We start from the raw sequence: 27,726 nt of genomic DNA on the forward strand, positions 1-27,726 counted from the left end.
ATAACTTACCATGACTTACAATAATAAACAATGAGCCTTGAGAGCAGAGGTTGTAAAATGTGTTTGTTTTGGGATTGAAATTTATCTTCAGAAGGTTACTAGTAAGGACATCTTTCTTTCTTATCTGCTTATTGTAGATGAAAATTGTAATTTTATGTGGTAAAAGGTTACTATTCATCTATGAAATCTTTTTCTACCATTTAATAATTCATCTATTAGAAAATTATTTTATAGGCACATTAAAAACGTGTGTTTCAAATTAAAAGAAGCTATGGTAGGTTTGCTCTTCTGGTTATAAACCCCAAGCTCTTTCAAGAATAGTAATTGCTTGGTGTTCCATAGCTATTTTTCTGAATAATTTAAAAAACAAGTTGGTGCTTTATCCTGAAAAAGTTCAGAGGATGTGATTATGAATGGTTCTTGGTTATTTCTGTCTTTCAAGAGACAATATTCATTTTGGCAGTATTTTTGTCTTCCTTTATCTGTGGAGAAAAATGATACATTTCTGTGCGGTACCAGAGACAGAAGCACTACTTGTCTTAGTAGCCAAAATTGCTGAAATAACTTATGTGGTACACCTATAGAAGAAACAAAGATCTGCTCAGTATTAATCTTAAATACTTAAAAAATAAAAATGGATTTGTTTTGAGAACAGAGAGGCCTTTTTCCCTTGAATTTGGATTCATCATTCTTTTGTTTGACTTTTAGTTTGTTTGTTCAAAGGCTAGTTGATGTAGCAGATTGATCAACAGCGGAAAGGTAGGAGGGAAAACGACTAATAAGACTTTATTGATATATTCAAGGGTTTTAAGGAGGACAGAGGAAGTTCTTTGCCCCCAAGTCTCTGTCTTGTTAATTTTTGTCTTAGTGAGATGTGCCTGACTTGACATGTCAGTAACTTGTCTTCTCTGATTTGATCCAGTTTCATTTGTTGAGCTATATCAACTATAGCATCTATAGATATAGAATATAAGCTGAATAGCTTTAGCTTTCTGCTCCAAATAAATTGAAGAAACTACAGATTCTGTATTTAATTTTTTTATTATTAATGATATAATTTCTGAAAGCTCTAGAAATGTCCCAGAAAAACATATTTGGAGGATCCCTTCTGAGTTAATATAACATATCGGCCTTGGCCAGTGGTGGGGTAAACTAGATCTGTGTCATTCCTGACTGATGTTTACCTAATCAGTATCACAGATTCCACAGCTATTACTTTTGGTGCTTCATCTTTACTACCTATTTCTGATGTAGAAGCACTTGGAAAAAGAAGTATTTCACTATCACAATCTCAAATGCAAGTTTCTGCTTTAAGTAGAAAATTAGGGAATTAATCTGACATGTCTGATTTCATTAAGCAAGACATGTAATATTGCATATAACCAAGTAGTAGTGACAGTTTAAATGGTTTCAATGTTCCTGCTCTAATGTTTTCAGAAGTAGGAAGATAATTTGCAGAGAGACTTGTTGAAATTGAATCTGAGTATCTGGAGGTCTGGCATATCTGGTATGTCTAGAGGCCTTTTCAAGGTCTTTCTCTGTGTGGTCTTGCTAGGTAACCTCACTGAACGCAAAATCACCAAAACCTGATCCCAAGTGTACACCCTAGACATGACCTGTACAAGGATGTCAGGTAATATACTTTGAAAGATTCAGTTAGTGATTTTTGTTTGGCTGTTTTTTTGGGGTGGTTTTTGGTTTGGGGATTAGGTTTTTTTTTTACTTCACAAAATTAAATTTCATGAGAAAAATCCATGGATATCATTGTGTATCTATGGAGATGTATTCTATCTTTTTTTTTTTTTTTAAGGTGTATCAGTTTATGAAGACAGAAGCACAACTTTAACCTCTTCAGGTTTTCATTTTCAATGCATCATGCTCTTGAGAAACAACTGGTTCTTTTGCTTTTTCATTCACAAATGTGGCTTTGATAGACTTTACTGTCACTTTACCAACCATGAGCAGTTAATTTCTTTCAACTGTGGAAGGAACAGAAAAAAGGAGTTGAACCAGTTGTTAGGCGTGGTTTGAGGTTGTTCTAGCCTAACCCAATGTGGAAATTATGCTACTTACAGTAAAGTAAAGGTGTAACCTGTCAAACTGATTTGTTCAAAACTACTATGAAGCAATGAAGTCCTGGTTAACAAAATTGAACTGCATTCCATTGCCTCACTGTGACAAAAGCCATTTTATACTTGATTTGTTTGCTGTAATCTGCTTCTGGAGAACTTGCATGTGCTGCCTCCTCCATACAATTGTTCCACCTGTAAGTTAAGGTCCTATGATTAGCCTTCATAAATATATGGATTTCTTGGGTCTGTAGTCACTGCTGATAAACAAACGGTCATCACCAAAAAGGCAGTAACAACTGCCCACCTAAACTTCTGGTTCATTAAATCAAAACACAGAAAAGCTTTGAGCTGCAAAACAATCAAACAAGAAAGTATAAAACAGAGCATACAAGATAATTTAGGAGTTACCATATCAGTCAGCTCCATAATGCATGGCAGCATGATCATTTAGGCTTGTATTCTCACATGAAAACAAATAGGAATTAACACAACAGATTTTGAGCTTTGGGTTTTAAAAAACTTGCTTATTCACATTCAGCATTTGGCAACGAAGTCTGTGAGCCCACCCTCAGGTGCAGACAATGGGGCAAGATTGTCCTGCCCTCTGGAAAAGTCTCTGCTTCTCCATGGTTATGGATAACATTTGCCATGGCTAAGAATGGTTGCTGGAGAACCTTTCATAGCTCAAAACTTTGTTGATAGATGATATTACATTTTTATTAGGTACTAGTGGAAGGGGATAGCGAATCTTTCCAGGTGACTTATACAAATATTGCTTCCATTGTCCCACAGATGGTTCATAGGCAGGAATTATAGTAAAAGGGGCAGGTATTAGTCAGTGGCTGGCATTTTGGCAGAATTTATGTAGTAAATATTAATGATTGCAAAGTGCATACATGAAACCTTTCAATTTACACTTCCTAATGAGATATGCAATCCAAACTACAGTGTGTGTTTGGTCCTGTCACACTGTTTCTGTCCTCACTCTCTCTTTGGGTTTTTATATACTTTGATGAGATCCCCGTGACGCTTCTCTTCTCTGGGCTGATCAGTCCCAGCTGTCTCACCTTTCCTTATCTGAGGGATGCTGCCGTCTCTTCATCATCTTTCTGGCCCTTCACTCAGTGGCTCTCTTCACTGTGTCCACGTTTCTCTTGTACTGAGGAGCTCAGCACTCCAGGTGTGGCCTCACCAGTGCTGGATGGAAGGATCAGCTCCTTTGATCTGCTGGCAACACTTTAATGCAGCCCAGGATACCATTTGGTCTTCTTTGCCACAAGGTCACAATGCTGGTTCATGTTGAACTTGGTATTTACCATGGCACCTATGTCCTTTTCTGCCAACTACTTTTCAGCTATGTGGCCCCCCGAATATGCTGGCTAATGCAAATATTACTTCAAGAGATAATGGGTATGATTACCAAGAGTGTTCAAATGTGTCAGTAATTTGACTGGGAATATATATGGTTTGAGACAGAGCATATTTACAAAAAAAAAAATAAAATTTTTTTCCACATAATAGGGAATTCCCAAAGGTCACCAAAAGTCAAAAAGGACTGACCTGTGCCCTAGATTTGAAAAAACAGCATCATGCCAGTCTTGTATTGCTGCATTTTCAAGTAGCTAGCGATGTTCAAAAAGACTGCTTCTGCACTACTGGAAAGTGTTTTCTTAAGGTTTTGGTATATCACAAAAATAAGCAAAGTATTAAGTATTTCATATTGATCCTTAACTTCTCTTATGGCTACTTTCCCCATTTTAGCTTTTAAATGTCATGACTTACAATGCTATTAATGTCTTTGTTGCTCATGGTTAAAAGTCATGCCTTTGTATGCAGTGTTACTGTTATTTTTAAATCTCAATCATTTAAGAACTTTCACACTTAAATAAATGTTTTGGTGTATTGAAGATCTGGTGTTTATGGGTTATGTTAGAATGTTTTTTCTTCAAGTTCTTCAGTTCTTCAAGAGCAGGGTGGGTTTTTATAAGACTGTAAGTGTTCCCACATGATAAACTACTGCAGCTCCAAAGCCAGAGCAGCTGTAACTCATCCATGTATAGTGCTTCATCCAGACATTTTCTAGGCAGGAGTCTAGAAACATTTGGCATAAGCAACTTATGAGAAGTAAGCAAAGATAAGTTCAGGGAATTTTTTTTCCCAGTGTTCTTTACTAACACAGTGTTTTCCAGGGTCTCTGAGTCTAATTTCTGGCTCTTCCTGCCACTGGATAACTGTGTCATTTCAAAGGCTTATTATACTTCATATTAATAATGTGTTTTCCTGGAACATGTATCTTGTTTGTGGAGGTAAAACATTGTTATTATCTTTCCTCATTTTTATATTGTTTGGCTCACTGAAAGTTATTTCTTAAATGTAAAGAGACAATTTCTGTATTGTGGTGTGAGTTGGTGGTTTTTTTTTTTCCTCCTTTTTTCGCCTGGGGATTGGGTGGGTAGGTGGCTAGGTGGCTTGACTTACAACTAATAAATTCGCTGAAGGATTAGCCTTTAGGAGCCTTTGGAGGCATGTTTTGTGTGATTCCTCACCAGAGAGCAGGAACTGAGATGAATCTTGCTGGTGTAGGTATCCCTATGTTAAGGGGAGCTTGAGTATCACTTGAGGGTGTGAATGTCAAGGCTCCTTGTAGGTGATTGTAAAAGATGCTCAAAGAATCTGAGATGACCAGCTCAGCTGGTAAGGATACTAGTGAGCAGATAACCTTATATCATTTGGTTGTCAGTATCAGGAGGTGTGTTTTTGAGGAAAAAAGAAGTGATAGGGTGTTAGCTGACTTGGCAGACTTGAGATCCCAAAGTTTTCACCCAAGTGTTTGATTTGCTGTGCTGGAAGTTATCCTGGGTCCTGTCAGCAGCAAAGGCTGCCTCACAGTACTACTTAAGCATTCAAATGGAAGTAATTATGTTTTCATGAATTCTAAATTAGTTCGGCAAAATTATTTGTAACTTTCACAAGGGAAATGCTTTTTGTCAACAAAATTTTTATATGTTAGATAAGATTTCTTTAGCTGTCCCTTTCTTTCAGCTAGCTTCCATTAAGTGTTTCTTTTGTAACATGACACTGTTTTCACGTTTATATTAATTTTTAGTTTCTTGGTAATTAAAACCTTTGATTTAGTGTTTTAAAATGCCTTTAACACTGTAAAAGCACTGGATTGGGCTAGAAGCTTGTCAGTGAATAGGATTGGTTACTGTTTTATGTATAACTGGTCTTGCTGTTCATGGCTTTTCATCTACAGAAAATTATTTTACTACAAAACAAACTTGCTTCTATATGCCGTTTAATCTTAATCATTTTAGTGTAAGTAGTAGGTTCAAGTATATCTGTAGTCACCCTACTGTGCTTTTACAAAACTGAAAATTACCCAACAAAAGAGATGTGTATGAAGTAGAAAAAAATTAATATGTTTTCTTTTTATATTCTTAGGAAGGCCTTTAAAGGTTTGTATCTGGGGAGGTTGATATAACTCACACCTAAAGAAGTTAGTTAATATAACTCCCCTTCTTCCTTTGATGATAAGTAATTCATTTGTTTTATTCACAAATTGAATAAAAATTATGTAGGAAGTGCCAAAAATCAAAATGCACATAATCTGGATTATGTGCACTAGAATTGCACGAAGTTTCCAGTAATGCTCTAGTTGAAGTTTGATTGGGGTTTTTTTGTGTGTATTTTGTTCAGTTGGTGAGGGGTTTTTGTTTATTTTTTTTGTTGGGATTTTTTTGTGTGTGTTGTACTGTGCTTTTACTGTGGTTTATCACAGACATGATGCCTTCTATTTGCATACAGCTCTCTAATACACCTTTCCACCAAGCATTGGAATTCACCCATCTATAAGTTTGATTTCAGGTAATTGAGCTAGTAGAAGCCCTACTATGCAGGAATAAAAAATATGTTACAAGTTGAATGCTGTGTGGAAACTACAATATCTAATTTTTTCCTTTTTAAATTTTTTTTTTTATTTCCATCACAAATTCTTCTTCACCTCTCTCTAATGCAATGTATTAGAGTCTAGCAGGAAATATTAGTCAATGAAACACTACATTTGTGTTGTAACTAAACCTTTTAATACTAATTTTTGTCTAATTGATGTTAGCTTTATATACATGATGGTGTGATAGGACTGCTGTCAAAACTGTGGGAGATTCTGCCTCCTTCACTACCGTGAGTAGCCAGAAAACTAGTCAAATGGAGAAAGGACAAGAAAGGTCTTAAACTGTACTGAAAGTATCCTGCTCGGTGGTGGTGGTGGTGGTATATCGCTTACAAGAAAACAGCTTTTACAAAACTTAGGAAGAAATGTGTTCCTAAAGGTAGGCTTTGGGCTGCAAAGTTGTTTTCCCTCTTTCCTGACTACGATTGTACTTAATGGACTAGGTATGCTTTGGGAGTCCTTATTTTGATCAGTGCCTCAAATGAGCTAATAATGGTGCTGATACCTAAACTTTTGGATCCTGACAAGAGTTAAAAATTCAGTGAGACCAGTCCTTAAAGAGTACCTTTTTTATATTCCTGCAAGTTCGGGCTTAGCCTTCATGGTGATTACAGGATGCATTGTTAGGGCTGTGAAGGAATGTGAAGGTTTGAGTATTTCTTAACAACTAAACCTGCGTACGAGTCTCTCCTGTAATAATTGCTACTTCTCCCATTGCATTCAAATACTGTTGAGTACTTAAGTTGTTCAAAACATTTATTTCTGAAATATTAGATGAATAGTGATTTTCATCATCTGCATTTTAAAGCTGGGGTGTGAAAAGTACATGGATGATAGACCCAGAGCAAAGGAATATCACTTTAAAGAATGCATGGGTTGAGATATGTAGAAAGTATAGTTGAGGGAAGTTTAGTCCAACTGTAACTATCATTAGGCCTAGATGGCTTGATGTGGAGAAGGCAATAATTGTTTTGATATTGTTTTGGGTTAGGGCACATGTGGTGGCGAATAGTGTGGAGAGGACACCTATGCAGAGGCATAAGGTAAGGGCAGTTTGGTTGTTACAGAATATGGAGTGAGTGCAGATGAGTAAGAAAATTTTGGCTACTACTATGGTGCTGGAGTGAAGTTGGGCAGATAGTGGGGTGGGATCTTCTATGGCAGCTGTAGTCATGGGTGGAGGCCAAATCGAGCAGATTTTCCTGTGGCGGCTAAAATGAGGCCTAGAAGGGGGAGTAGCAGAGTCTGGTTTGTGGAGGAGGACTGTTGAATTTCTCAGGTATTTATTGTGGAGGCTAGTCATGCTATCCAGAGAATAAATCCGATACCTCCAACATGGTTGTAGAGTATGGGTTGAAGTACAGCAGCATTGGCTTCTGCTTGGCCATGTCATCATCCAGTTAGAGGGAATGATATGATCCTGACTCCCTCTCAGACAATAAATAATATTCCAATATTATTCCTTATAATATTCCAATATTATAAGGAATAATATATGAGGAATATATTGTTGGTGATGGTTAATATTAGTATAGCAATGAGGAAGGTTAGGAGGTGGGAGAAGAATTTTGTGATATGGGGTTCTGAGACTATATATATATATATCACATCTCTCATTTTTTTTTTATTTTATTCTATATTGCACATCATCCACCTAATTTTCAACTTAGAGTCCTTTAGGGGTTGACAAACATATAGGTAAGGGTGATGTGATTGATAGAGTCTAGTTAGGTTTCCAAATGCCCCTCTACACAAACTTGTAGTGAAGCTAAGATGCCATTCTATGATATACTTCCATAGATACATAATTGTTTAGGAGGAAAAAGAGAAAGTAGAAATAAATTGTCGAGATGTCTTGAAGTAGTCACCAAGGCATCCTATGGGAATTTATGCCCTTCAACATGTTCATATGAGACCAGAGTGGGTGCCAGAGAACAGTGCAAAGACAAGTTTGTTGGTGAAAGCTACTTTGGAATAGCAAGGACAGTATGTAATTGTAAAGCCCTGTGGAAGGACCATCACAGTATCTCCAACTGTGAGTGATTGAGCAATAAAATGACAGGCACATTTTAGTGTAGATAATGAGATATAAAGTAATGTACACTGCATAAAATCATTGTGGGGTTCATAAAAATGTCAGCATAGAGCCCAGTGATGGTGAAAAAAAAAGGAAATGAAGTGTTAAGAATGGTTAAAAAAGTCAGTATAAATTAGATAACGATATTGTGCTGTTGTATAAATTATGACTCACCCCTATTTTGGTTACTGTGTGCCAGCTCTGCTCTCATTATCTTCAAAGAATATAGTGCAGTTAGAAAGAGCTTTAGAGAGAAGGATGAGTATAATCAAATGGCTTTTATATGAGATTGAACAATCTGGGACTGTTCAAATTTGAGGCAAAATTACTTGGGAATGTATAATAGAGGTCTACAAAGTTGTGAATAATATAGAAGGGTGACTGGGATCAGTTTGTCAGATTTAGGTCATTGAAGGAAGTCTGTACAAACCAGACAAATGGAAATGTCTCAATGCTGTCGTGGATCTTTCCAAATGATACTGTGTTCACTAAAAGCTTTCATGGTTTTAGGGAGAAAATGGCCCAATATATGGACAAGAGATACATTGGGAATCTCTTATGTAGGAGTACATCCAGTTCAGGGAATTCTGACACTAGATCTTCATTTGCATGTGAATGTAGGCACTTCATAAACACGGATATGCAATTTTGTTTGGAGAATTAAATAACATTTGAGTATCACCTTGGAACTGTGTAGAAAATTCAGGGATCAAATCTAATTCCTTTGAGTAGCATTTGAACTACCTGAATGATTCACCGTTTCCCTTTCTCATTCATTGTGGCAACACTGGTACAAATGAGACAGGATAACTGTCTCTACAGCCCTGCTCTGTGCCAGCCCAATTCATCCTGTGGAAACAATCTCTCTCTCTCTCCTTTCCGTTAAAGGAAGTGAGCATCTCTCAGAAGTGCACTAGATGAGCATGCAATTAAATTGTAATAAGTGGAAGGACATTTATAGTTGCACAGACAACTAATGTTTTCTGGCTAGAGTGATAATCTGAATTATTTTTCAGCTAAAATGAAAGTGTTGAAGCCATTCTTTCTAGGACTGTAAACTGAACAGCAGTGCAGATGAAGTGCAGGATTCACTCCCAAAGCACTATTGTCTTATTAGGATAAGCCTCCTCTGGTGAAAGGAATAGCTCAACAATCTGTTTTTTCTCAAGTAGTGTATGCTTATCTGAGGAAAAGAACAACCCCAGGTTCTGGTCTAACTTGTCAGCATTTAAAATTACTTTTTATAGGTTTTCACCCATATATGCAATTCCCCTTTTCTACTTCCAATTTTAAATGTGAACAGACGTTATTAAATTAAAACCTGATATTATTTTTTTTGAGCTGCACCTTTTGTTATATTGTGTCTCTAATTATGAATGTTTCATGGTTGTATTTATACCAATTATGAATGGAAATAATAATAATTTTGTACTGCGTACATGAAATCTCAACTCTCTAATATCTGTCTTTTTAATTATTGCATTTTTCTTTTGCTTATCTTGTAAACATTATACCTTATAACTTTTCATAGACTTTGCCTTTCCATATTTCTTCATGTTTTCTGTTTTGTTGTGTTGTGGGATTTTGTTTGTTTGTTTGTTTGTTTGTTTGTTTTTCCCATGGATCTCCTTGATTTAATCTTACCAATTCCTGTGAATTTCTCCTTTTTTGATAACTTCCTACTCTTGGTAGGTGGAGATTACTTACATTAATCTTGTAGAGGTAGAAAAACCCAAGTAAATTAATTCCCAGCTGTGTTCCAGGAAAGGTAAGTTTCTCTCCTGTGACGCCCAGTGTGGGAAGGTATCAACATACAGGAGAAGGACACACTTACATAGACCAAGCTTCCCTGGGAACTGGATCTAAGTTACTTCCAAATAAATTACTAACAACCCAGTTAGAGTGAGATGTAAATTTAGTCCAGTTCTTAACATTGATGCTCAAATTTCTCAACTAGACTTTGAGAAACAATGTACTTTTGGAGTTTGTGTACGTTATAGAACTGTATTGTATGGTAAAGAAACTTGTCTACCAGAAGAGATTTGATATAATGTTTATTTCTTACTGAGTTGTCTTCCACATCACGTAACCATTTAAATAAAAATATAATTAATCAATATTAATATTGATACTCCTTACTGGGAACAAGTGCCAGCTCTCTGAAGATGTCTGAGGAGTGAGTGGACACTGTCAAATAGTGCTTTGGTCAGAGAGGTCACTGGACAAGGGACATTGTAAAAGTAGGACCCTGAGGCACTAAATTAATTTCCATCAAGCTGTTGTTGGCCAAAGCAGGAGGAAGAGGCAGAGAATGAAGTGGGTTTTGCAACTTAATTGCATTTGGGTGCAAATAAAATAAAAAGGAAAAAAAAGAAAGGGGTTAGAAATGCAGTCTTCAGGGGAACTTCTGGAGAAATTGGAAGAGGATTGTAGTCCAGTGCTGTCAAAATATATGTGCCCCAAAGGCTTCCTCTTTCTGCAGTCAAAGCACAAGTTTGGGAATGCTGTGAACCACATCATTAACATGTCCATAGCCAGCTTTCCTCGGAAGTTTTCCTTATTTTTCCCTGTTTGAGGTTTTGAAATTATCTCTGGGTGTAAACAGACCACCTGGGATCCCTGCCTCCTGTGGTGGGGAGACAAATTGCACTTCACGTCTGAATGGGATGTAAAGGTGAGGAAATTCATTGAGTGGAACATAAGAACACGGAAGTGTACCTGATGCAGTGTACAGAGTCAAGTTGCATAAATTTCAGGTATCTTGCTGAAGAGGGTATTTTTGTGACTGAGTGGTCCACAAGGAACTCTGGAGGTTAACAGGAGCTGCTTGCTCCAAGGACTCTCTTGAGACTGAAGTGGTCATTTCTGTCAGTTGGTAATGTTTTGGTACTTCTGTTGTAAAATCCAGTTCTGGTCTCTGGAGCCATCCAAGAGCAATTCTTTGTTGTTACTGCCTATTTAAAGTGGATCAAGATGCTGGATGTGAAAATAGTCTTCTCTTTTTCTTCATACACAGAAATTTCCACATTATCTTGCAAGAATGAAGAATGAAGTTAACAACTATTACATAAATCTCATGCTACAGCTGTTCTTTTCATTGCCACTGGGGAGTGCCGCACTATTTCTGTGCTGCTGCATGTTTCCCTGTGCAACTGCTCTGCAGAAGGTTACAGGAGACTGTGGACTATATTGGGACCCCCAACAAGAATGATAAAATTTTGTTAAAATTGGTTGATCCGTTGTGTGCTGATATCTAACCTGTTTCAAAGTAATGGCATTTTTTTTAGAATTGAATCATGTTTGTACATTTAACTGAGTGAAAGCAGTATGCCATTAATTGAGGTAATAAACATGTTTTTCTGGTGTGCTATGAGCAGCAAATCCAAAGCAAGTCATGTATATGAATAGTATGGAACTGCAATACATTGAGTAATAAATATTCCATTCAGTTGTCAAACCTGATAGGAACTTCAACTAAATGAAAAAGGCAATGTGTCTTATATCTACACGCTTGCCACTGGGGGAATTCTGTAGAAATGAGTGTTGTAAACATTTTTTCTTTCATTTTGACAGGTAATATTTGAAGCCGAAGTCTCAGATGGGAGAAAGGGCTACATTGCCATTGATGACATCCAGGTCCTGAGTTACCCTTGTGGTAAGTAATGATTAAGAGCTGCATTTTTCTCTGTCTTTTCAGGACATATTTGATATTGTTGTGGCCTGCTCAGTTTTCATCACTTGATCACTGATGTTCTTTTTTCCTTCAATAGTATTTTTGTTGCAGCTTCCAGGAGGAAATGTAGTGTTGCAATAGTGATTTGTCTGGGTGAAATCTTTTTCTGCCAGAGGTAAATTATACAGGGATAAAAAAGCAGGAATACTTCAGTGTCTTTTTAGTCATACTGTAGTTGGTGTGCATAATCAAAATGGGTTTTAATGTTAATATGTGTACTCACTGTTAAAGAAAACTGAATTGGCAGATGCTTGTAGGAGGTTTATTAGACTTCATGCCATTTTTCTTTTTTCTCTTTTTTTTTATTCTAAACAGGCACAATAGATTTAAAAAAAAAAAGAGAAAATAAAAGGGCTATTGAACTACAGAGGGATTGCATTCTGTTTATTTTTTTTTGTGGACAGACTTCAGACATTTGTTTTTGCCTTTTCCTTCTTAATCCTGGGGAATAATTACACACATGCAAACGCAAATTGTGATAATGAGAATCTTCTACAAATAAAAAGTTGTGAGGAAGAAATTGTTACTGTGCATTTCTGACACTTGTTATCAATTCTTTTTGGCAATTTGGTTCTGTTCAACTCTTTTGATCTTCCCCTAGACATGCCTGTTCTAAAATGTGATTTCATTGTAATGTACCACATGACTGATAATTTAATTGCTTTCTGAAATGATCAAGATATCGCAATACCCTGCCCCAACTTTGCAAAACAATGTCAGATAATAAAGTTGCAATGGCAACCTCATATCTTGTTTTCTTCTACCTCAAACCTTTTAAAATCATAGCTCCCAGGGGCTACCAAGCTTACAGGGTATTTGAGTGAGTTACCTTTTTATATTTCAGCCAGCCCAGCTATCTGATGTCTGTACTCAGCAAAGCTCTGCTTGGATTCAGTATCTGCCTTTCTTTCTGCCTCTCCCCCCCACTCCTATGTGTTTTTTTTAAGTGCCAAAACAAAACATACAGTCATACCAGCAGATTATCAGCATGTTACAGTATTCAGATAAGCTCTTTTTTGTTACTGCTGTTTAAACCCTCTTCGTTCCAATTTAATGGTTTATTTTCCTGTCTATTGTGGGATTTTTTTTATTTTTTTTTTTTTTTTTAGTAAGCACAAAGATATAACAGTTCAGCTGCTGTTTTCTTTAGTAGGTCTTGAGAGAGGGATGGGCAAGCTATGCAGTGTACCCATTCCTCAAATGTGTCTGTCGGCTTTCTTCAGTTTAATAAATCCTTCAGGTGATTTTGCCACTGAGGTTTCCTAGGGGCTTTGTCAGTGTGGGAAATAGATTTGTCAGCTTCTGAAATACTACATTCAATGGCATGAATGATTTCATTTTCTAAAACAAGAGCTCCGAGTTGCATTGCAAATAATTGAATAGTATCTCTCTATTTGCTTGAGCAGTATGCTGCTAATTGGGTTTTTCTCAGTATGATGGATTTCATACAGTCTTTGGGATAATTTTTGTAAAGTGCTGCTGACATTTTGGCATTTGTTCTCCTTCTTTTGGCTTTGATTTTAAAAAGACTTTATTATAACCCATGTATAACATGAAGTTAGTAGAATCACCAGGGGAGAAGGGAAAGGACTGAAAGCACTCCTCAAACAAATGAGAGATGAAAGAAATAATTTTCTCTCTTCTGTTTCTCTTTTTTAGCCAAAGTTTCTGAAAATATGGATGTTAAGGGAGATAATAATGTTGCTGGCACCTTTATTTTTTGTAATAAGTCTTATTTGTAATTTTTGTTTTCTCCCTCTGCAGATAAATCTCCACATTTTTTGAGGTTGGGGGATGTAGAGGTCAATGCAGGGCAGAATGCTACATTTCAATGCATTGCTACAGGGAGAGATGCAGTGAATAACAAGTTATGGCTCCAGGTAAGGCTAACTCATGCAAGTCTATTTGGCTAGAGGACAAGCTACTTTCTGGAGATGAAATGTTTAAGTTCCTAAGCCTTTTTTTCTTCTACATGTAAAGTATGTAATTTAAATGCAATTTTATCTCTGTTAAATGGAGAAACTTTAATCAATTTTTTAATTCTAAAAAGCTTGCATTAAAAATTAGAACAACTGATGTGGATGCTGGGGTAAGGTTGGCCCTTAAAGGTATTGTGGGCCTTCTCTCCTTGTAAATCAACTCTCTGTGTCAAAATTTATTATCATTCAATGCAGATAATTGGCATTTGGGATCTAGTATGACACAGATGTAACACAGCTGTCGTGAATTTTGAGGGTTATTTTATCACGTAAATTACCTGTCTGAGCAGGTGGCTGGAGGGACATGGCTGTACTTCTGTGTGCATATCCATTTTGCTCAGCAACATATTTAATGGAACAGCATAAAAGGACTGCTACACGTCCTTTTTCTCTGTCTCCATAGTAGGAGGAGCTTGAACTTTTACCTATGTGTAATTCTGAGTAGTATGTATCTCAGAATTTAAGAGATGACTAAAACCAGAAAAAAAATCCTTCTTAGTATAAAAGTAGAAAAAGAAGAAATTAACATAATCGTCCCTCCAAAATAGCCACTTTCCTTTGTAGCCTGGGGATGGGGTTACTTACAATTCAGACCATTGGTTAAGTAGGAAGATAACAAAGTTTCCAATTGCTCTTAAAAAAATTGTATTTTAACACTTAATAAGGATTAAAAAAATCACTTTAGTTGTATGTGTACCTTTGTGTGCAGTCTTTATATGTAAACCTTAAGCACCAACATTCCTTTAGAAAGGTTTCTAAATGTATTCTCTAAACCTTTTTTTTTTTTTTAAATGTATATTTCTGTATATTTTCAGAACTGTAAAGTTCTGAAGTACTTTTTGGGAAAATGTACTTTTAAATTAACTACAGTCAGAACTTCAAAACATTTATTTTTTGTCAAGTGTTGTAGTTTGAAGTGAACTATAACCAGCTACTTCAATCTGCTTATTTTTTAATTAATAGTGGAGCTGACAAACCTTGACTAACTGTTGCATATAGGCATGTGATAAGTTAAAAATTTTAAAGATATTTTTATTAGGTTATTAAAAATCTGATATGCAAAATGTATTATTAGACAAATATACTGCAGAATTAAAGAAGTAACACAAGTATAGCAGTAACTGCATTGGATTTAGTGAAAAGGTGTCATAGCAGTAGGAATGATTTGTACTCCGTGTCTTGGAGCAATAATTTGTTTGAACTGAGTAAACATAGAATGCATTCATTGAGAAAAAGGAGTTGATTTCTGAGACTTGCCAAAAAAAGCACACTGAGCACACAAAATGAAACTGAGCTGGATTTTGCTGTATCCAAGGTGGAACAATAGCCATAGGAGCATTCCAGCAAACCTGCGAAGCACCATTTTCAGTTGATTGTTGATCAGAAAGACTTGATAGAGACAACCAGCTGGAAATCTTCCCTATCGCTCACTCCTTGGAGTCATAACTCTGACAGATTATCCTTTCTAACTTTCAGTCCCCTGAGAAGCCCAGTTAGCAGCCAGGTCAACTCAGAAAACATATGTTTTGTCCCTCCGTATGCTTCATGGATCGTTTGTTTTTTCTTGTATGCGTGTTTGTGGACCACAGATGTGGTAATGTCTCACAGTGCAAAAAATAAGGTCCTTTAGAGGTTATAATTCTGCTTGCTTGTGCTTGTGAAGTACTGATACTCTTGAAGATACTTGCTACTTGAGCTTCTGTTCCACTTCTTGTTTTTCCATAAACAGTGCCAAATTTTCACCAGTTTAAAGGTGACTATTTTTTTTTTTCATCACTCGTCATTCCACCCCTCTATCCAATATAAGCGTGAATCAGCAACCTTCCCTTTCTGGATTGTCTTCCTTAGATTACACTCAAAGTCACTGCTGTTGTGCACAGCTAATAGTGAATTTCCTCCTTTTTCTTAAAACCTCAGGTGGACATATATGGGCCTCATGAGGCACTGGAGCGTAACTTGGAAAAGGTTCGGTTTAACCTTTGACCAAACCGGAAATTCATAAAACCCGAATACCCTGAAAGGAAAAACTAGCAGATCAAATCAAATGCCTAAGTAATTGTTTTTGAGAGCGTTGAGCTGAAACATTCCAGGAATGTATTTTTTTCATAACGAGAAAGGCCATTGGAAAAAAAATGTACAAAAATGAAAAATAAATGGACGATGGTGGGGGAAAAGACACTCTCCAAGCACATTGTGTTAGAGAAAATAGCTTTAGGTTATGTCCTTATTGAAAGAGAAAAACTATTTCCGTGAGGAGAAAAAAAAAAAAAACAACCAAAAATCAAAAGCAAACCAATAAAGAATTTGCTATTAAAAGACGTTCTTTGGCAAGGAGAGTTCTGAGGTCCAATCTGGGACACTAGGCTTTTTGTATCTGCAGGGATCTAAGATCTCATTTGCTTACACTGAAACAGTAAAGATGTGCAAGCAGAGATTTCGTTAAAGACTCTATACCACTGCTCTCTGTCTCTCCCAGCCCCCTGTTTTGAAAAGAATTGAAGTAAATTGAGCAGCACATGAAAAAAAATAGCAGCCACCCTGCTCTGTGTTCAAAGTCCTGCAATCCCACAGCTGCTTCAGCTGGGCTCAGTCTGAACTGTCACGGCCTTGGCTTCACCTTCTTGATCCCTCTCTGCACTGACTCTGGACCTTTTGCAGTTTGTCAGTCAGTCAGTTCAGGAAAGTGATCTGACTGAAAAAGACTTTGACTGAAATTGGGTTTTTGTTATTGTTGGGGGTGGGGAGGACTCTGTTTTGGTGTGGTTTTTTTGTTTGGTTGGATTTCTTTTTTTGTTGGCTTGGTTTTTTTGATTTTTTTGTGTCTTTTTCCCCAGCTTGATTCATGTCTAAATTACCTATATAAATAATGCCAGCAGGTAGAAAAAGATTAGGATGTTTGGTTAGAAGCAGGGAAGAGGGAAAAATTTTAACAACCTGAAATGAAAGTGGGGATCTTGGTAGCATGTCTCCCTGTAGTGTCTTATGTAAAGTTCAATATTGTTATAGTTATTGGGGAAGAACCCTGATCATATACTAGGTGAGCTATGTGCGTTCACATTTCCATGCTTATGTTTTTCCGAGTGTATATATAATTAAGTGCACATAGCTTTATATGCCTTAAAATAAAAATTAATAAAAATAGGCACATTTCAATACACAGTTTCTTGTGTTTACCGCTGTAATGACAGTATTTTCATCAACTCCATTTTCTATAAATGTATGTCTGTAAACATTTCAGACAAATAGGGATTAACATTGAATTGAACTTCTGACTTTCATGGCTGCAGATTCTGCTCTTGTTTGTTTGTTTTTAGATTGTATCTGGTCTCTTGTCCCCTTTGGTATCCCTTCCCTCCAACCCCTGTATTTTGCAGCCCCAGTGGACCAAGATCTGGGACAGACATAGTTCTGTCATTGAAAGATAAGCAGTAAAGATAACAGAAGTTTTTAAAAGTTGCAGCTGCATTAATAGGGAACAAATATTTGAGCAGATCAAGAGATTTAACTGGTTGAACAAGATGGTCTGAAACACACCTTTTGTGACAGTGTGAATAGTAGGTATGGGAGCAGGACAGAAATGCAGCTGAAGTTCTTTTGTTCTTCACTTTTTCAACCTAATCTACTGTCAAATCTTTTATGGTTGAGAGCTGAAGGATTCTCTTTATGACCTGCAATTATTAGCAAATTCTGAAAGTTTCAAAGTCTTTAGTTTTTGTTTAAATGTGAAACAACATTGATGTTGTTTCTGAAATACGTTCAGTCTTGATGTGTAGTACCTTTTTTGCCTGCCATACCCTTCAGAATGTAGTGGGGGGAGGGAGAGGGAGTTCCTCAGTATTTTCTCCCTCCTTTTAAATTTTCCTCTGCAAAATATCACACACCAACAGCCGTTGGTGCCACTACACACACTGAAGCAGTTGGGTTGTGTGATAGGAGTCCCCAAATCCAGGGTGGTAACCTAGTTTTTCCACCTGTTATGCATTGGTATTTTCTGACTTAGAAGCTTCAGGAGATAACAAGTTCTTGCTGAAAAATGCTTTCCTGTAGGAGATGAACATAAGTGTGTGTGTAATCTTAAAGAAATGAATATAGTGTGCATAGACATCATAATTAATCAGTTCTGGCCCACTTACTGCTGATTTTCTTTTTTTCCAAAGCCTATGAATTGTCTTTCTTTGAAAAGACATTTAAAGAATAAGGATTCTTTCTTTTTTTTTAACATTTGATGCACCTTACTGCTTCATGCACATTAATTTGCTGAATTAGTATAGAAAGGACCCCCTTTTAATTCTATTTATTTCCCTGTGAAATGCCATACACTCCAGTGGAGTTACATCAGTAAATAGGCTTGCAAACAAGTTCCTTCTGTATGTTAATCCTGTGCTCAGAATGGATACGTGTTATGTATTAAATGTTTGAAAGAATAATGCTCACAGAGCATTCTAAATATGAAAATACAAGAGTGGGGTTGGGGCTCGGTTTGCCTGTTTGATTTGGAGATTTCTGTTTGGAGAAAGCTTCCATGGATTTGAGCTTCATTTCTTTACTACAATAGTAAAGAAATAGAATTGACTGGATAGGTTAAATAACATTTAGGTACACCGAGACTGTGGAGAGCAGTGTATGTGTTGTCCGGCATTTGTTCTGCTGATCTAATTGGGATATCAGAGCAACAGGATTTTTTGCATAATCGGGCTGTGTTTAACGGCTTCCTGAGCTGGGAGCAATTGTGGTTCCCAGAACTCCAATACGATTTTCAGTGTCTTATCAATGTCCGATTTAACTGGACACTCAAACAGTGCAGAGTATAGAGCTTTTTGCTAGAACATCTGTTAAACCATATGTCTTGGCACCAGGTTCAGATGGCGATAACTGCAGCACTAATGAGTCCATCCATCATTGCTGAGCTTTGCATTAACATAGCATTGGATTAGCGAAAGCGGCTTGTTCTGGCTTTGCAGTCAGATGTGTTTTGCCACGGTCTGCGGTGATACCATTTGCTTTGGCGAATCTGAAATTCAAAGGGGTTTCGGCTGCATGCATTTAAAGATTTAATACACGCCTTGTAATCCTGTGCAGATTGCCGTCAGAGCGGTGGCGAGCGGGCCAATCTGTCAGCAATAGCTGTGGGTGCTGGCTAACCGCCCTCCACTTGGGCTGCCAAGGCTGGCAAGGCAGCCCCGCGCTCGCCTGTGGAGAGGCTCATCAGCGTTAATATGGTCTGATGCAGCCCTTCTCTCTGCCAGAGGAAAGTATCTTTCCTTGTGGAATAACAGATAATTAAAGCAATTGCCTGAGAGTAATAATTGAAAAAGTGAAATTAAACAGCATTATGGAAAATAAAATGCAAATTGCTGTAAAAACAATGGAGTCGAGCTGACCTCCCAATGGTACCAACTGTTACTGGAGGATGAACGAGCGTCTGTTCGGGCTCAAACTCCCTTTGTTGAGGAAGCTGCCATAACCCTTAATGCCCTGTTTACCAGCATCTCTGGTTTTGGTGCTGGTTGCCACAGAACATGATGTGATATTTAGCATTCGTTTCTCTTGCTAGGTACTGTGTATGTGTGCTCTTTAACAAATCCTTGAACTGGGCACAGGCAGATGGTATCCTGTGATGATGCGTTGTGCAGGACCAATATAGTATTCCGGGACTTTAGATTGGAGGGTGTCTAAGGACCAGTAAAGTATTCCAGGAATTTATTCTGGAGAGTTTACATGAGAACTTGTGCCTCTGGCAAGGGATTGAGGGACACAAAATTAATTGTTTTGTTTTGCTTTTTGGAAGGACAGTATTTCCTCTCAAAGGAAAGAAGTTATGCCACACAATTCATTTTTTCCTGCTGTATCCAGAAGGTGAAAGCATGGATCAGTATTCAGCAGAAGGGTTTGAGCATGGGCCGTGGGCCTTTGGGGTAAACCATTTAGCTGCAGAGAATGTTGGGACGCTCGCTCGTGGTCTCAAAAAAAAGTATCCATAATAGGAGAGTCATGTCCAATTTAACTATGTTTTATGTTGTTTTGTATGGTTTTTTTCCTGTGAGTTTTCTAATGCAACTTTGCCTTTTGAGATCCCACTGCATTTTGATACATTTAATTAACTGGTTAAGATATGCTTTCTTTAGTTCAGTGATAAAACATTTGCTGTTACAGTGTACCTGCCTATTCACCATTTTCATTACATTTGAAGATTTTTTTCTGTTGGTTTGCACATATTTTATGACTCGTGAAAGTTAAGAGGAGCTGAGTACACTCTGAGTGTTAGAGAAGCTTTGTTATTTTGCTTTCTTTCTTTTGTGGGGTCTAGAGAAAGTTCAGAGAAAGTGCCTTGTTGGCATCGCCAGGGTTTCAACTGTAGAACTGTGATAGTGAGTTTCGATCTCCTTTTTGGTTTTGGTCAACTGTCAAGTTTGATGCTTTTTGGTTTTGAACTGAAATAAGTCAGTCAGGCCTGCTTGCCCTAAGGAGGAGTCGAAGCTATGATGTATGGAGGCTGTGGGGGCAGAGAAGGCCTATGGCTCTGGTTTTGCTCTAATTTGCACGGCAAACAGGACTGTTTATGCCAAACCTTCTTTCTTCAGCCAGTAAAATCCCGCTCAAGTATACATCATCTTACCTTTATCTTGATTACTGACAATGGCCAAGCAGCATGTAAGTTCTTTTTTTTGTAGTGCTCAAGGCTTGCACAGAAACTTCACTTCCCTCATTTGTCTCATATTGGTTACTTTTATTTATAGAAAAGGTGTTTTTGAAAGCAAGCGACAGAATAGGGAGGCATTAGGTATACTTCTGCAGTGACTTGTCTATTTTACCTGCACTTTCACCTCATCAGATTTATGTTCTGTGATAGAAGTCCTGGTTTTCCAAACATTTTTTTCAAAGATGTATGAAAAGCTGCCTTGAAGTGCTCTATCAGGCTTCTCATAAATGACTTGACTCTGTATCACACACTACTGATTCAGACATGGTTATAAAGAATATTCATCAATGAAAAATACAGTATTCATAACTTGTTTGTTTCACATAGGGTTTTTTTTCCTTGTTTTTTCTTTTTACTCTGTATTCACCTTTGATGCTATCTATGTCATTTAACCCCAAATGAACCATTCTCTCTCTCTCCTGCCTCAATTTATCAGCTTCATGGATAAATATGGCAGTTTCCCCTAGGTGCCCGGTCATCTTAGGTTTCAGCAACATGAAATACTGTAATCCTCCTGGTCTTAATTTACTTCTGCCCCAGTTAACTAAGTCCTCTGGTCTGCATAGCTACCAGTCATTTAGTTTACACAGCAGCCTTTGGGGCTGTCATCCCCATAGGTCTTCCCTGGGTCCAGTGGCTGCTGGAGCATGAGTTGCTGGGGGCTGCACCACTACCTGTGGCCCCAGTGCTGCTGGGCGCAGCTTCTCAGTGACCACCTGGTGTTCCAGGTGCTGCCTTCTCCTCCCGCCGTTTTGTACTTTACAGGTAGACCAGCTACAGTGGAAATTTGGTCCCTCTGTGTAGTCCTGGTAGTACAGCCAGCCAGAGACTTAAACCCACATGTAAATGACACCTGAAATTAAGATGATGTTTATAAAAACATATACTGTTACAACTTCCTTGGCCGTTCTGTCCTGTGACTCTTGTCTGTTATTGCCTGCATTCAGGTTTGTCTTCTCCTCAGTGGTGTGATGTGTGGAAGGTAGCCTAATACCCCAGCCCCTAGTTTCCTCAAATAGCTGCAGGACTTAATGTATTACAGAAAAGTAAGAGCAGCTGGTATTCTTAGCTGCTTTTAGAAAAAGGTAAAATTATCTGCTGAGAAGTGTTTGAGGAGCTCCCTAGTGGGGCGTTGGTCTTCAGTAGTGGGGATTTTTGCAACTTTTTTCCTTCATTGTCTTCTAATCAGATTTTTTTTGCTGCAGGTTGAATACTGTAGTTCAATGTGCACTGCTGAAGGTGATATAGATCTTTAATCACTGTCTGGAATTTGTATTTCTGTGACCTATGCATTTGGTTGATTGGCTGATTTTTTTATTTTTTTTTTAAATCAACAACACTGCGTTAAAGAATTATAGCTTTCTGAAAAGCTTCTTTATTATTTTTGTTAAAATATACTTTTTTTCTGTATGTTCGACACATGTTAGATTAGGTTCAAAATAAGGGGCTTTAAAATATTCAGAGAAAGCCAGTGTTGGGATTTTTTGTGTAGTGGAATGACCAGAGACACAATAGTATGAATTTTGCTAGTTTGCCTCAGGTAGCTTTTATTATAATAAATAAATTAGAATTGCCACCTCTAAAGGGCCAGATGGCTGTCAATTAGATTATTTCATGTGAGCCCTTGATTTCTTCAGTAGGAGGATCAATGCAGCGCAACAGAAATTTGAGCTGCTCCAAAGTGGACAAGTTTGAGTAACAGCAGTGCATGTAACCAAGACATTTAAAGTAATCACGGATGTTTCTGTACTGCAGTGCAGCAGGCATGATAAAACTTGGCTTGCCAGATTTATTCATGATCTTCAGTGTATGTTTGCATCGGACAAGCTGTGTGGCTTTTCCTTCTAATAAATGAATGCATAGTTCATTGGAAAGTAGAATCGTATTCTGGTTTGCTGTGCATGTAGATCAGCAAGTTGAAGCAAGTTTTATTAATTTCCTACTTAAATGTTTGACTGCTTACTTCTTCTTAAAAATCAATCAAACAAAAGAAATTGCTGTTTTGCTTTCTTGCGTACTAAGAAGATAGGACTATCTAGGCATATTATTTAGGCTGTAGTTCCAATTCATAATCCACTTGAAAAAAAATGATTTCTTAGGTTTAAATTGTGTACTTATAAATAAAACTGGAAAAATAATCCCACTTGTTCAGTAATTTGCCCTTTTGTGGGGAAAAAAAATTAAAATTTTATTTATAGCTTCTTACTCTAACTAGATGTCATGCTTTATTATGTTTCTAGTATGTTAATAAGTTCTCAAGTGCCAAGAATATATTGAAACATTTGTGTAAAAGAAGAAAATAAACTAAAATAAAAATATTAATAATAAAGAAATTAGTTCAGAAATTCTTTTAGATTTTTCTCCATTTGGAAATTGTGTCCTAAATGGTGTAAAAGCATATGCTGTGCGTGCTGAAAAGTGATGACAGCACTGTAAGTAAAGTTTAAACAGTATAGTTATTTCTGATTTTTCCCCTCACAGCTTTTTTTTATTTTTTGAAAGCATCTTTTGGCAGAGAGTGCACATTATTACTGGCATTCAAACTATCCACAGTCAACCCTCTTTTTTTTTTCCCTGTCAAAAAATTACATTTCTCCCCTTACATAATGAGTAAACCCAAGAATGTTTCGGACCATGTTATTTACAAATTCCCCTTTCCTCGAGGCAGCAGAGATTTAATTCCCATGGCTGCTGGGGGCATCCTTACAGCCCTCCTGCTGCGGGTGAAATTATGATTGCACCTTTGGGGATCAAGTCGTTTAGACAAACTACGGACTTGCAACCTGCTCACCACGTGTAACTTGCCTTCTTCTCCACTCCCAGTGTCTGAGCAGTGAATCCAATCACAAGCTAATCTGTTTGGTGATGATAATATATGGGGAGGGAGTATGTTTTCAGGAAGGTTTTTTTCTTTCAGGTCGGTTTTCTGCATGAGCAAGGGAGGGAAGATGAGGAGATAGTGAATGGGGGCCACTGATAGGGCACTGCTGCCAGAGTAACGCATGTGTCACTGCAGCCAAAGTGTTGACATCTTCTGATCTCTGGAGGCATCCTGGCATCCAGCCGAGAGCTCGAGAAGGCAACCAGAGTTGACTGTAATTATTAGCAGTGGAGTGGACTTATTTTAAGGTGTTTACAGTAAGAAAGGGATGGGGATGTGTAAGGTTCAACTGTCCAGGCTAATAAAAATCACCAGTGTGATAAAAAGGGTTCAGGAAAATTGCTGCAGAAAGGTATGCTATTGCTGTTTAAACAAAAAAGCAAAACCCACCACTTTTCAACCTGGAAAGTTGAGAGAGAAATGCTGATAAGTTTTAAATTTCTATAAGATCATTAAAAATGCACTTAAATTCTACCAGTTAAATAAGATGTTGGGGTTTAGATTCTTCTGGTTCCACTCAGGTTCTAAAAAGATGCACTAAACTTTCATTTCATATTTATTAAATGCTTGATTTCTTTTGTGAGACGAAAGATAGATATTTAAGACTAATTTTTAATTTACATAAGATTTTTTCTTTAAACTGCATAGACTTTGCTGTTGACTTTACTTAAAATACAGATGATCTAATTTCATTGCCTGAAAAAATTTTTAATAAAATCATGCTCCTATCAAATTAAACACAACCTTGAAGTCAGAGAGATTTATGTAGGATTGTGATTTTAAATGTCTGAAATGCCAGAATTAAGGAGGTTTTTTCACAGGCTTGTATTTCTTTTAATCAAGTGTTTATAGAGAGTAGTTCTTTGTGAAGCTCGGAGTTATTTTCACAAAACGAAGAGAACTGCCTGGTGGTGACCTCTCCTAAATGAGCAATTCAGGGTTATCAAATCAGACAGCAAGGGACTGGAGGAACCAAGGATCACACAGGGTACAGCCATTACCCATTAGTATAACTCCACATTAATTTTAAATTGAATTTTTAAAACCTAATTGAGCAGCGTTTTCAAGCTCTGTTCAGTGTGAGCAGGACATAAATTGAAACAGTATGTACCAGGAACCCTTAATAAGCAGAGAGCACTGCTGCCTTTCTTCCCTCTCCTTTAAAATCAGTAGTAATGCCCTGACACTAAAAAGAAGAATTTAATTAAGAGATCGTGACAGTGCATCTGAACTCTGACTGGCTAATGGCTTAGCAGTGTAAGGGATATATGCTGAAATGAATGGAGGGTATTTTCTTTAACATTCAGTTTTAGATGAGAACTCTTTTCTGTTTGAACTTTTCATCATTTTAGTGATGGAAAAATATTTTAATGGATAAGCTGTACATGAAGAAAGACTTTGAAAATGTAGTTGTGCAGTTGGATTACCAAGAAACAAATTCTAATACACAGAAATTAGAGCAACTACTTCAAGCCTTGTAAGATAATGTGATAGGAAATCACTGATGTAAATAGAAAAGAAAATCCTAGGTGTTGTTGATCTAGAACTGTGAAACTTGTTACATTTATTTTGATTAATTTCTCTGAAAGTGCATTAATATTTCGTTTTAAGTAAGAGCCCAATTCCCTTTGTTTCTCAACATGAAGCATGCAGATGAGCTTAAGTAAGCAAGTTCTGAGCTTCAGAGTGTAAATTATTTTGTATAGCAAGCTTGGATGTGCTCCTCTGCTGCAGACTAAGCGCTTGGCATTCCAATTTAAAGAGATTATTGAAAGAGAGTCCTTTATTTTAGAAAACTCTCTAATATTTATTTTTCCCTTTATAGCAGAGCAAGAATGACTGCATTATGTAGGTTACTTGTCAAGTCTGAAAATCATCCCTGTGATAAGCAGGCTTGTGTTGGTTATGGGAGGATGGCAGTTTTAGGGAGAAGCAATGAGAGTAGCTTTTGGAAGTGTCTCGTGTGCCATTTTTTTTCGGAGATCTGTTTTCATTCTTGGTATCTCATTGTTCTTTCTGTCCCAGCCCTGCAAACAGAGCTTATCCCTGGGGAGTCACTCCCTGTTCCTCAGGGGAAACTAGATGGTGTCTTCTTGAAGTGAGAAAGTCACACCAATAAACCTGATGTTGTTAAAGGTGATGGCATGGTCTTTTAGTGGAATAAGAGTGACTGAAATCTGCCTGGTTGGTATAAATGAAATTCACCTGTTTAAACATTTTAATAGTTAAAATGAATGCTTGTTTCGGTGAGTTTGAAGTGGTGCTGAAACCCTGGCTAATTATCACAAAACTCTTTAGAAAGACTAACCTAAGATGCTAAAATGACAAAGGGTAGTTGTAGAATGAAGAGTTTGTCACTACTGTGACAGGAGGCTGGCTGATATACACATACAGCATTAACTCATTTCCTTTTTCTCCTCTTTGTGTTTTGCCCCAGGCTTTCAGGTTATTAAATTCTGTGGCTCGGCAGTAGCACTTCTGGTGTTAGAAAGCTTGGAGTTTAAGACCTCAATGAAGTTTCTCATTCCAGGGGTTGATTAGAGCTAAAAATGTCCACAGAGGTCACATTTTGCTATGTATCGAGCAGAATGGATGGTTATAAGCAAATGCTGGCAGCTTTCTAGGGACTGAGCAATGCTGGGTGATCAGAAACTATCCTAGTCAGGGAATAACATGCAATTGATCCTTGGGAGAGAGCAGTGACATCACTTGTTCATTTGGTGCATGTTTCTGGGGTTGTTTTTAATGATGACTTTTGGTGGAGGGTCTGTTTTTCTATTGAAATCAAAATTGAACATTTAATGTGAATGATTACAAGAAAAAAGGATCCCACAAGAGCTCAGACTATTTCTACCTTACTGACCTTTTACCCTGCCGCACAGCTCCACACAGATTAAATTTTTTCAGTGATTTGTGGTAGCTATGATTTTTTAAGAACTCTTTAAGCTCCTTCCTTTAAATGAGATCTGTGTTATTCCTCTTTTAGCTTCCTGCCCTCCACCTTCTATTTCAGCTAGCTTTAGATGGATAGGTGGTGCTTAGTATAACAAAGGTAAAATTTTAGAAGGTATTGAACTTGGACAGGACAAAAGTAGCATTAAAAAGGAAACATTGGTTGGTTGCTGGAAAAGCTGTTGAAAACCTGTGAAATCCCTCAATGCCAGGTTTGTTTAAATACTTCTTACAATATACCCAGTGTATGTGTTATATATCTCCTTAAAGTTGAATGAATTTTTTTAAAAGTACAACTGCTACTGCTGGGCTCCCCAGGATGATTCCAGCTATGAGGCAGTGGCAGTTGAGTATGTTGTGGTCATGTTTTGTGCTAGTGCAAAATCCTGGCGGTGCTTTTCACCCTCAAACTTTATTCAGAAATGCATTTGAGTACCGCTTGTTTCTTGATAGGACCTCAGTACCAAGCTTTTCTACCATGGAAATGCAGCATGGGCTGAATGCATTTGAGGTTTTGTTTTGTGTGTATTCTTTGTACGATGATAATGAAATGTCTTTTATATCCTTGTAACTCTGCCTTGGTTACTCTTATTTTCAGAGAAGAAACGGGGAAGATATTCCAGTTGCTCAGACTAAAAATATCAATCATAGAAGATTTGCTGCTACCTTTAAGTTACAAGAGGTGACAAAAACTGACCAGGATTTATATCGCTGTGTAACTCAGTCAGAGAGAGGTTCTGGAGTGTCAAATTTTGCTCAACTTATTGTTCGAGGTAACGTTTTAATTGCTTTCATTTTATCCAGTTAAATGCTCCTAATACCAGTGCTTTCTACTTACACTTTTTAATTAGCCTGCATATGCCTTGATCTGAAACGATCATACAAAGGTAACCCTGTGAAATTGTCATAAAATGAAAGAGTGGTTTGCAAAGCTTCTTACAATTGCTTTCTACAGAATACATCTGTGTAAAACCCTGTTCCTGCATAACATTAAGTGTAATGTTCCTGCCTGGTTTTCTGTGGATGCTATTTTTTGAGCTTAAGGTGTAAACTGCTTAACTTTTAATAAATAATTTTACAGGTATGAGATTCCACTATACTTAGTTGCCATTCCCTTTTAAAATCTGTTGCTTTGGGCAGACCAGTAGTGTAGATCAAATAATTCATTTTTCTGTTACCTGGGAGACAGGTGTATAGAAAGAGTTGTGAAGTTTCACCTACTGGCAGACTGGGAGCATTGTGGAGATGTTCTGTGATGATTTCCAGTACAGAAGTAGGAGAAAGGAAAAAGAAAAAAACTTGCTTTTTCCACTTGTAATACTGGTTTTTTGGTTGTAATTCATTCGGAAGCAACCATGCATTGTGTATGGTGCGATTTGG

The 27,726-nt window shown here is 37.3% G+C and overlaps 1 protein-coding gene across 14 annotated transcripts in view; it reads left to right on the forward strand.

The window, feature by feature from the left end:
• The window catches only part of PTPRK (protein tyrosine phosphatase receptor type K), a 397,788-nt gene that overhangs the window by 166,339 nt on the left and 203,723 nt on the right, over positions 1-27,726 (forward strand). For all 14 annotated transcript variants that reach the window (XM_027751912.2, XM_039381750.1, XM_039381752.1 and 11 more), the window contains exons 4-6: positions 11,675-11,756; positions 13,599-13,714; positions 26,945-27,119. In XM_027751912.2, coding sequence (XP_027607713.1) covers positions 11,675-11,756; positions 13,599-13,714; positions 26,945-27,119 — 373 coding nt within the window. The remainder of the gene's footprint in view (positions 1-11,674; positions 11,757-13,598; positions 13,715-26,944; positions 27,120-27,726) is intronic.

Source organism: Pipra filicauda, unplaced genomic scaffold, assembly GCF_003945595.2.
Source record: "Pipra filicauda isolate LSUMZ 115617 unplaced genomic scaffold, ASM394559v2 scaffold23_size5868930_pilon, whole genome shotgun sequence".
In the NCBI taxonomy this organism is placed as follows: Eukaryota; Metazoa; Chordata; class Aves; order Passeriformes; family Pipridae; genus Pipra; species Pipra filicauda.